Source organism: Eimeria maxima, genomic scaffold (genome assembly GCF_000499605.1).
Source record: "Eimeria maxima Weybridge genomic scaffold, Emw_scaff1187, whole genome shotgun sequence".
Taxonomy (NCBI): Eukaryota; Apicomplexa; class Conoidasida; order Eucoccidiorida; family Eimeriidae; genus Eimeria; species Eimeria maxima.
The window spans coordinates 1-10827 of record NW_013564204.1 but is presented as its reverse complement, the minus strand read 5'-3'; the positions used below and the strand labels follow the sequence as shown (position 1 = coordinate 10827).

At 53.8% G+C, this 10827-nt stretch overlaps 3 protein-coding genes across 3 annotated transcripts; 1 reads left to right on the top strand and 2 right to left on the bottom strand.

Moving 5' to 3' along the window:
- Positions 1-126: 126 nt before the first annotated feature.
- EMWEY_00049610 (hypothetical protein, conserved) lies at positions 127-2848 on the bottom strand (the record flags this gene model as incomplete). The annotated part of the gene is made up of 5 exons (XM_013479519.1): positions 127-831; positions 1060-1300; positions 2068-2174; positions 2303-2509; positions 2617-2848. Coding segments are annotated over 5 exons (1492 nt in total), but the record flags the coding sequence as incomplete, so codon positions are not given.
- A 2568-nt stretch (positions 2849-5416) lies between these two features.
- EMWEY_00049600 (hypothetical protein) lies at positions 5417-5956 on the top strand (the record flags this gene model as incomplete). The annotated part of the gene is made up of 1 exon (XM_013479518.1): positions 5417-5956. The coding sequence occupies one exon, from the start codon at positions 5417-5419 to the stop codon at positions 5954-5956; it is 540 nt and encodes a 179-aa protein (XP_013334972.1).
- Positions 5957-5999: 43 nt separating this feature from the next.
- On the bottom strand, positions 6000-9345 carry EMWEY_00049590 (hypothetical protein, conserved; the record flags this gene model as incomplete). Its single annotated transcript, XM_013479517.1, has 2 exons — positions 6000-6043; positions 6171-9345. 2 exons carry the CDS (start codon positions 9343-9345, stop codon positions 6000-6002), a joined length of 3219 nt encoding a protein of 1072 aa, XP_013334971.1.
- Positions 9346-10827: the final 1482 nt, after the last annotated feature.

The following is a 10827-nucleotide window of genomic DNA, read 5'->3' as shown; positions in this document are numbered from 1 at the left end:
TATATATATATATATACACGCGTGCCTTTGTCCAGATATAGAGGAGCACACGCAGTAGATGGGAGTTCACAGGTCCCTTGGTGGCACCCTCTTCTCTTCTGTCTTCTGCATTTCCTTTACACGTACCTGCAACGTTAGCGAGTGCTGCGCACAAGTCCTGAGCCTCCTCTACATCCTGCAGAGAAGAGGGGACCCCCTGAGCGGCTGGGGATTGGGGGCCCTGGGAGCCCCCTGGGGTTTCTGGGGCCCCTGGAAGACTTCTGTAGAAGGCACACGTCTCTACTAGATCCAGCAGTACTTGCAAAAGCGGCACATAGACCAAGAGAGTAAGTTTTTGTTTCTTGGAACGAGCAACAGGCCCTGAGTAGCTCTTTTTAAGGGGCAGGATTCCTGCAGAAGCAGCAGATGCGCCGCTGTTAGCTGCTGCATCACCTCCCTCCTCTCCTCCCAACAAGGCATCTGCCATTGCTAAGGGTCTAAACTTGGCAACCCGCTGCAGCAGGTAGCGGCAGGTAGCAAACAGCTCTGACCCCTGCTGCTGCTGCTGCTGCTGCATCTCCCGTAGCAACTTGTACAGCCGCAACACCAACACAAACAGCCCCTCCTGCTGCGGTAGAGGCGGTGGAAGGCCGCCTGGGGCAGCGGCAGTAGCAGCACCTGTTCCTCCGCCACCAGCACCAGCAGCAGCTGCTGCTGCCGCCGCCTGAGGAAAGAAGACAGGGATCCACTCTGCCGGAGGCGCCAGCGACAGCTCATCTACACTCGAAAGCCGCAGCAGCATGTGGCCGAAGCTCCAAGAGCATGCTGTTTCTATTACCAATAGGATGCCAGCTGTACATACACCGCAACAATGACCCCACTATCACACTGATCTACCCGAGACTGCCAGATGCAGCTGCAACAACTGCTGTAAACCACAACCCAAACAAGAATCTCGTCAAAAGCCAACTCCACTGAACTGCAGCAAACGTAGCTTTGCCGCTGTTGCTGCTGCTGCTGCTGCTGCTGCTGCAACGCTTCGCAATAGCAGCAGCAGACAAGCCGCACAGTCGCCCTCACCAATCTCCTCTTTGCATGCGCCTTGCGGTTGAGGGTTGTCCAATATAAACTGCAAACGCTGCAGCACAAACTGCAGCAGCGGCAGCAACAGCTGCTGCTGAAAAGAGCGGCAGCAGGCGGCGTGCTGCTGCAATGACAGGTGCATGCCCTGCTGCTGCTGCAGCTGCATCTCCTGCGCAGTCTCCGCCAGCAGAGACATCCAGAACAGGGGAATCCGCTCAGTAAAGCCCTTTGCAACCACCTGCAGTAGCAGCAACAACAGCCGCAAATGCAGGAGCAGCCACTCGCCCTCCATCCCTAGTGCGCAGCTATTACAAATATCCACAGATCATTTATATTTGTGTATATTTGTACACTCATCCTCTGTTGGCCTTAACTTATTACTGTACATCTATAAGCAGCTGTCTTTTCTGCCTAGACTCGCTTGAGTCCAGCAGCCAAGATAAGTATATCAACTTGGCCTGTACCTATCCAGGCAGACAAGTCAAGAAATGCTGCATACATACATGAGTGCACCGGCCTTTACGTTGGTGCATGCATGCATGCACGTATGCTCCGCCATACAGCCCCAAGCACATGCAGCTATATATTTGGACTTTCACTCAGAGGCATATGCATACATAGAGTATACACAATATATATAAGGCGTATATAATATATAATACTTATAATATGCATGCAGACAAGCAAATGGACACAAAGACACCTTAGGGGGACAGAGAGACACAGGAGAGGCAGGAGGAGACGCAAGGCGAGAACCAAAAGATAACTAGAAAAACAAAAGGAGCCACAGAGATACAGAATACAGAAGTAGGGAGAGGAAGAGGGACAGGGGGAAAGAGACAGGGAAAGGGACATCGAGAGGGACAGCGACAGAGAGATAAAAGGGTACACAACAAAGTGAGCAACAAGGACAAAAGGGGACAGTAAGGAAGCAAGAGGAGAGAGAAGGAGAGACAAAAGGAGGCACTAAAAAGACACAGGAAGACAGAAGAGGCAAAAACTAACCTCCATCAGTATTTGTTTTAAAGCCGGCAAAAAGACTGGAGGATCTGTTGCAAGGCCCTTCTTTGCCAAACAGCAAAATGCATGCGACAGCTGCCGCTCCCCGCTGCCTGCAGCAGCAACGGCAACAACAGGAGCAGAAGCAGCAACAACAGCAGCAGCAGCCACTGCGACAGGGTGAGCGAAGGTTTTGGGTCGCCAGTTCAAAGCAGACAAAAAGGGGAGCACGAAGACTTACCCTTGCAACCTGCTGCTGCCTTTTGCTGTAACATAAGCACGATGCTTGCCGTGAGCTGCTGCATACGCTGTACATACAGCTGTAGGGCCTCAGCTGCTGCTGCTGCAGCTTGACCAGCTGCTGCTGCTGCTTCACCCGGAGGCGCAGCAGCCAGCCTCTTCTTTGCTGCTGCTGATGCAGCTATCCGGGCATTCCAGTGCCACAAGGCTGCAGCGAAGGCCACACAAGGTAAAACCCAAGCATTAAGCCCTAATCCCGGCGACGGCCTCCCAAATCCAAGCCCAAACCTTAAACCCTAAACTCCTAAATCCTACCTGCACTGCGGAGGAGGACAGCAGCCACTGTAGCAACAGCGGGGTCTCGTGCTGCCTCAATTACGGTTAGACAGAATCCGGTGCAATCTTCTTGCTGCTGCTGCAGCCGCTGCAGCAGCTGTTGCGCTTGCTGCCTGTTGCTGCTGTCTGTGCTTTGCAGGGCAGCAACGACGGTCTCGAATTCAGCGGGAGTGGGGAGAGAGGGAGCAGCAGCAGGAGGGGGAGTCTCCATGGTGTCTGTGCAGTGTAAGCTACGGGAGACAGCTAAGTGTTGCTCGTTGGTCTCCTCTGCTTCAAGCTGCGTGAAAGGGAGGGAGACAGAGGGAGTAGCAACGGCTCCAGGAGACCAGGGAGAAACGGGAATGTCGAGGTGTCCCTGAGGAGGCTGTAGGGCTGCTGCTGCAACAGCAGCAGCAACCACAACAGCAACGGAGCGGTGAGTGGAACCCTGGGAGGCCCCCAAGGAGACAGTTGCTGTGAGCCCTCTCCTTCGGGTTCGTGTAAGGACTTATTGGCTTTCTGTCTCCTCGAGAATAGCAGCACAAACTCGACTAATGAGAAAGAAGGACCGATGCGCGTCTTGCTGCAGCAGTCGCAGCTTGTTTAGAGACTGCATGCGCTGGCAGCAGCTGCTGCAGGGGCGGCAAAGGTGGCTTCTTCTCCCGGTACAGTTAAGAAGAAACGGAAAGTAATAATAATAATAATTACTATTATTATTTTAAACTTAATTATGAGCAGGAGCTACAGTGGATGGAGGCAGAGAACAACAAAACCTTAAAGGCCAGAAACCCCCTTCCGCGTGCTCGGGGATCGCTGCTGAGGCTCCCAGCAGATCTGCTGCCTCTGCTGCGAAACCTTAAACTCTAGACCCTCATCCATCAACCAGAACCCCTAAACTCTAAACTCTTAGGTGATATCCCTGGAGGTTAGTGTTTGCCGTGACATCTGCGCGCAGACCGCCAAGAAGCTCGGGCGGCACACACGGTCCCTCTCCCCCCCCGCCCCCGGAGGGATTTAAGGTGTAGGATTTAGTGTCTAGGGTTTTTGATATTGAGAGCTATAGGGATCGTTGTTTCTAGGGATTAGGGTTGAGAGGCTAAAGCGATGCAAGGCGTAGAGCTCCACGGAACGAAGCTCTGAAGGGTTTACGGTCATCGTGCTCAACCACTCGCTCACTAGTATATAAGTGCCTAGAATTGTTTGGGGTTTGGGGACGAAAGGGGTTTAGGGCCTATGGTTTAGGTTTTAGCACTTCCGGCTGTTACAGTCAAATGGGCAGATTACATTTCTTGCTCACCAGCATGAGCATTCAGACACGCATCAGACCGTAAACCCTAAACCCTAAGCGGAGCTTTTAAGGCCCAAGGTATCTGATTCCTGCCTAATTTGCAACTAGAGAGGGACACAAAACTTCCTGCTTGCAGTGCCTGCTAGCAAGGAGATGGCAGCAAGGGTCTTCCGCCTCCTTGCTTCGCTTCAGCTGTCTCTTGACTGCCTAGGCTGCATTCTAAGTCACAGCTTAGCAGACACTACGCCTAAGGAGGGGTTTACAGTTTGCGCAAGGGCGTAAGGACTTGCCGAGGGCTTAAGGTTTGTGCACGGGTCGTCTTTTGTAGACGGCTCTCAGCCGTTACCCCCTCTCTCTCCCCCAAACCCTTTTAGAAAAAGACCTACACGTCTACGGGCATTTTACAGCCAGCCAGATAGCCAGCTGGCCAGAGGACTACAGTGTCTGTAAAAACAGCTGTATTTGCCGAGAGCGGCCCTTTGTCGCAGCTAGACGCTGCAGCAAGGCAGCAGCAAAATACAGAAGGCTGCAGCAAACCAGAGAATGCTGCAGCGAGGCAGGTAAAACCAGAGAAGGCAGCAGCAAGACTGCAACAGAAAACTGCAAATAACTGCAGCAAGGACGCACCAACGCAGCATCAGAATACAGCAGGCTGCAACAAAACAACAGCAAAGCTGACGGTGTGTGGAGAGAGGTACACTGTATAACGAGATTAGCTGGAGTGAGCTGCCGGGCCCTTCTAGGAAAGTAGCATAAAGGAGGAAGGAGGGTTTGTCCCTCCAGCAGTGAGGGATTAAACAGAAGCCAAGTCTTGAAGAAAACGGCCTGTTTGGGGGCTTAAGGTTAAGGGTTTGGAGGTCACCGAGGGCCGTCAAAGCCCACCAATAAAGACGAGCAGTGAGGGGACACAAAAGCAGTGTCGCTGTCCCCTTCCTGTCTTGTGAAATCCACTGCTTACAGCTACAGCGGAGCATTCAGCATCAGCACCGAATTGTCTTGGTGCTGATGCTGTCGCTGTTGCTGTCGAGGAACCTGTGGTTCCGTCTTGCCCTCAAAGAGGTGTCTGCTGTCCCTCCCCCCTTGGAGACTCCACAGCTTGTAAAGATGTGTGGACATATTGCATGCGCAGCCAGAGGCAAAGCAGCCTGATGGTGCATGGGGAGGGAAACGCTGCATGAAGTGAGGCGCAGGGCCCTCTTTTTCGCTGTTTAGGAAAGGCAGATATACTGCAAGGGTCAAAAACACAGATGGCATATCCCTAATTAAGAATAGTAGGCCCTAAATGAGACAGCATAGAGATACTGTATTCTTTAGGGTCTCCAACGAGAATTGGAGTGGCGCCCAGTGGGAGGAGCAGCCTTTGCCTGAGGTTGCCGTCTGCTGGTGCCCGGCGACTGCGGCTGCTGCTGCTGCAGCTGCTGCAACTGCTGCAGGCTCTGCGTTGTAGTGAAGCTGTTGCGCCTTCTCGCCTCTGGGGACTGGGTATGTGGTGCTGCAGATGGAGTTGCAAAGATGGGGGGAGAAGGCCTTGGAGACGAATTCGAAGGAGAGGCAGAAGAAAAGGATGAAGAAGAAGACGAAGAAGATGCCGGAGGAGATCCAGCAGCAGCAGCTACAGAAGAAGATCTGGAAGACGCTCTGGAAGGCGATGCAGAAGGAGAACCAGAAGGAGATCTCGAAGGAGATGCAGAAGATCTCAAGGACGATCTTGAATGTGAAGCAGAAGGAGAACTTGAACGGGATATAGAATGCCTCGAAGGAGATCTCGAAGGCGATCTCGAAGAACTCATATGGACTGTAGATGGAGTCTTTAATGCCGTCATCGAAGAAGCCCGTCGCAAGGGAAACATTCCCGGTTCCGAAGCTGGAGGAGACTCCGACTGCGATCCCGAAGGTGTTTTCCATCCCGATTCAGAAGAAGCCCCCCATCCCGTTCCGGATCCCGATCCCCCCTGCGATCCCGGTCCCGAACCCGATCTCGGTCGAGATCCCGGTCCGGATCGCGATCGCGTTCGGGCTCTTGTTTGGCGTGTTTGCCCTTTAAGTTGTTGATCCTTGATGTAGTACAATTCCTTCATGTTGAGGCCGAAAGGCACTAAGTGGCTCTCCCAAGAACTGCCTGTACGACTTGAGGGGGGACTGCCAAGGGGGGTGGAGGGGACACTTGTCTCCTGTTGGGGGTTTGAACCTTCATCGTCCTCTAAGAGTTGGATCATTAGCTGCATGCTGACCGGCACTGCGGGTGTAGGCGCTTTCCCCTCGTCACCTGTCTCCGTTATATCCTCCTCCGTTGTATCAAATATATCCTCTTCCTTTGTTGTATCCTCCTCCTGTACCCTCTCTCTTTCATCTGATGCCTCTCGCCACTCCTCTGTTGTCTCCTCATCCTCGGAATCCCCCCGTGCAGCTGCAACACCTAGAAAAGCTTCCAACGGCTCTGTAGGCATTCCCCAGCGAGCCCTTCTAGTTGGGGGGGTGGGCAACGAGGGGATCTTCAGCATCACTTCTCCTGTCTCTGCCGCTTCCTCTTCTGTTGCCTCCTTCCCTGATTGCCCTGCTGTCTCTTCCGCCGCCTCTCTTTCTATTGCTATCTTTTCTGCCTCTTTCGTTGTCTCTTTCGCTGCCTCTTTTCCCGCTGTCTTTTGTGCTGTCTCTTCTTCTGTCTCCTTTGCTGCCTCTCTTGCAGTTGCTACCGTTGCAGGCGCGGGAACCGGAGTAAGCATAGAAGGCAAAGGGATCGCCGATACCGTCTCCCCCATTCCCGTCTTCCTCAGTCCCGCCTGCCTCGATTCTGTCTCCTCGGAGTCTGTCTCTCTCGCTGCTATTGTGCTCTCCTTCCGTTTTGCTGTCTCCATCATCATGGTTGCCATTGCTGCCTCTTTCGACCCCGCTTCCACCGATATCCATCCCTTCCATCCCGCCTCTCGCGGTCCCGTCTCCCAGTGAGACAGTGGAGCAGATTGGGAAGGAGACACCTTAAATGTTGGCATCGACACTTTTGAGGCAGCAGGAAAACCTCTTGGCCTGTCACCACCGAACTTTGGTCTTTGCTGCTGCTGCCTCTGCTTCGGCTGCCTCTTCTTCTGCTGCCGCAGCAGCTGCTTCTGCTGCTGTGTTTTGGTGTTGTTGTGGGTTTGGAGTGCTGTTTCTTTTTCGGGCTTTGTGCTAGTGGTGAGGACCAGCGGTTTCCGGTGGTGCAGCTGTTCTGTCGCTTCTCGTATGATTTTTTTCTGTTTGTTCTTCTTACTTCTGTCCGCTGCTGTTTGCTGCAGGAGATCTGTTGAGTACCTTTCCTCCAATTGTTCCATAAGCGTTTCCCACATTATATGTTTTTGCTCTTCTTTTTCTAGAGCATCGACGTGAGCTCTGCTCATAGCCTTCAGTGCCTCCTCCTCGCCTTCCTCCATGCTGCTGCTGCTGCTGCGCGTGCGGGCAGTCTCCAGGGCCAGCAGCAGCAGGTCCTGTGCCTGCTGTACCAACTGGGAGCGGCTCCTGCCGTGCAACAGCTCTAGCTCCTTCAAAAAGTGCTCTTGCTTGGATGCCTCCTTAATAAGGCCTGCGACCTGGTAGAAGAGGCCAAGAGGGGCTCCTGGAGCAGAGGGTTTCTCCGCAATGTGCATTTGTTGCAGCAGCTCGATTACCTGCTGCTCGGAATGCTCCTGCAGCTGCTTGAGCGCACCAGTATGCTTCTGCTGCTGCTCCCACATGCTCTCCGCGATCTGCTGCACCACTGCCGACTCTCTTCCTGCTGCTGCCTCCTCCAAGAGAGCTTCAACGCCGAGTTGCTGCAGCTCCTCCACCATATACTGGCGGTTCCGTTCTCTACGGGCCTCAGCTATCCCCCCTCTAGCGGCAAGAATGTTTTTGCATGCAGCCTGCAGCGCAGCAAGGTGAGTAGCTGTCCCTGATGATCCTGTTAGCCGCTGCCGCATCAGGGTTTTGTTTCGCTGCGCTCTGTACCACTCCTCCTGCTGCTGGTCCGCTGTCTTGTTGAGGAGTGACTCCCATATCTTCATATGTACAGACAGCTGAATATGTCTTGCAGCACCAAAAGACCCAGGGAAAGACATGCGCTCTTTCAGAGTGACTCGCAGGCGGTCCAGCTGCCGCTGCTGCTGCTGCACGGTTCTTTCTGCTTCGGTTACTCGGCCCCGATACATTTTCTGCTGCTGCAGCTCTACCTGAGCCTGCAACAGCTGCTGCACCTCAGGCCGGAGCTGCTGCACCTCCGCTGCTGCTTCGCTACCCAGCTGCTGCTGCAAAGCAGCGTCTTTGGCCGGCGAATCTCGCTGCAGCAGTCGCTGCAGCGACTGTTGCAGCAACGCTAGCTGCTGCTGGCGCTGCTGCAGTTGCTGCTCCTCCTCCAACTCCTTCTGGAGTTCCTCGTTGCAGGCTGCTGCCTTCAAGGCGCTGTGCTTCTCCTTGAGGAGAGACAGCTGGTTGCCGACATCTTCTCTCTCCTTCAGTAGAGCCGCTCTCTTTGCTTCCAGCTGCTGCTGTCTAGCAACTCGCCGCTTCTCCCTTTCCTCCAGCTGCTGCTGCAGCTCCAGCTGCACCAGCAGGAGCTGCTGCTGCTGCTCGTCGAGTTCATCTGATGCAGCAACCAGGCTCTCTCGCTTGGTTGACGCTGCTTCAAGCTTCCCAACTTCTTCTCTTGCTTCGTGCAGCTGCTGCTGCAGCTCTGCTAGGATGGGAGCAGCAGCTTTGAAGCGCTCCAGTTCGAGGTCTGCATGCTCCTCCTCTTCTGTTAGCTTCGCGTGCGTCTGCTGCAGCTGTTGCAGCATCTCACGGGCTGTCTCCTCTGTAAGCCCTGTCAAGCTTGAGTCCACGTCCACCTCAAGAGTTGAAGCGTCTCTCTGCTGCATCGGCTGCTGTAGCCTCTGCTGCCCTGCCAGCGCCTCAGGGTCTTCAGTTCCCTCCACAGGAACAAGAGCCTGCGCTTTAAGGTTCTGCTGCCGCTGCCGCAGCAGCTCGTGTGTGTCCTGTTGCACTTGCTGCAGCTGCTGCAGCTGCTGCAACGCCTCCGCCGACGCCTCAGCAGCCCCCGCCTGCTGATGCTGCAGCTGCTGCTGCAGCACCGCCGCCAAAGCTTCAAACTGCTGCAGTTCCTTAGTAGAAGGGGCACTTTGTGTCGCTTTTGCGGATCTATGCATCTCCACAAGTCTCCCTGCCTTTGCAGCAGTCCACAGCAGCCCCAACGCAGACAGCAGAGCTGCTAGCTTTAGGTGCTTAGGCTTATTCCTGCCGTGCCGTATCAAGATGAAGGTGTTTGTCGTGGGTTCTTCTTCCTCATCTTCATCTTCTGCCGCTGCTTCAGCTGCAGCAACAGCAGCAGCAGCTGAGTTGTCGTCATCATCCAGCGCAGCCAAGCCCTCTAGAATTTTATCTTCCGAGTCACCATCTGCTCCTGCCTCCTCCCTCCAAAGGGCATCCTGCACCATCGGAGACATCCAGGCAGCTGCAGATACACCCGAGGGCCACGAGGCCCCCAGGCGGCCGAACAGCTTATCTGCAAACGGTAAGGCGGGAGATTACGCAGAAGTAAGCAGCACCACCAGCACCACCAGAAGCTGGTAGGGAAACAACGGGCCAGAGGAATTGAGTGTTCGAGACACAGGGGCCTCAAGTCCCGAAGCCCAGTGTCCAAGACACAGCAGCAGCTGCAGGTGCAGCAGCACACGAAAGCGGTCGCAGTAGCAGAAACAGCAACCGCAACACTAACAACAACAACCGCAGCAGCTGATGCTATTGCTGTGAAGTTGCAGAGGAAGAAGCTCGCCTGGTCAGTGCGACTGCCCCCTCGTTTCTAAAGCGGATCGCCTACGAGGCCCTCAAGGGTCCCCCCAGCTGTGGTCTTAGAGCAGCAACAGACAAGGAGGAGCAGCAGGAGCTTGTAGTGTCTGAGTATTAAAGCAAAAGCCTAGCCTGTGGAGACAGCTAGAGGAGACAGCGAAGCAGCTGTGGTGTGGTGTGCATTCTCTTGAAGCGTAACAGGAAGGACTTGGGCCTCACCAGGACCAAGAGCAGCAGCTGCTGCTGCAGCAGCAGCAGAAGCAGGAGCAGCAGCGCGTCTAAAGGGACCCCTTAATGCTTCCATTAAAAAAACAATGACTTTGCCGATGTGCTATAAACGTGCTGGTGCTGCACGGCATCCTCAGTGCAGCGGGGCTGTGAGAGAGGAGAGAGGAGACTCTGTCCCCAGGGGATCGACACCTAGAGCGACCCCACAAGGGCTTCAGCTGTTAAGCCCCTGAAAATGTTCACAATAAAAACAAGAGAAAAAGGATTCTGTCCCTTGCTTAGGTGTTCGTTGGAAGCTGCAAAAGATAAGACTGCGGCACCGCAGGCCGCCTGCTCGCTGCTAGCGGCCGTCAGCAGGAAGTTTACTGTAAACCGTAAACCTTACTCTAGTGCCTAAATCCTAAAGCTTAAACCCCCCAACTTCCATCCTAAACCCGAAACCTTTATTACCAAGCTCTAAACCCCAAGCCTTATAAGCCATAGGCTCTACTAAAGCCGCATCATTCCGCGGACGGGGCTCCAGTGGCCTCGGAACAGATCCATACGCTGTACGAAGTACGCCTCGAAGAGGCCCGCAGAGCGTCTTACCTCCAACTCAATGCAAAATCATTCGTTAAATTGCTAGTAATTAAATCTTCTGCAGCAATACAATTCTAAAGCCCTTAGCGCTGCTCCTTTGCAGATCACAAGGCCTATTTCAATAAAACTGCGACGACACCCATATTCCTGCAGCATCAACGGTTTCCATGCATCTAAAATGTCAGCTTCTCCCGCTTATGTAGGTGTAAATGCCACTCATAACTCATCTCTATTTACGGTGTACGTACACATTAACTGTTGTTCCTGAGAAGTTGCAACAACCTACTAAAGAGGCTCCCCTCATTATATATATATATATTATA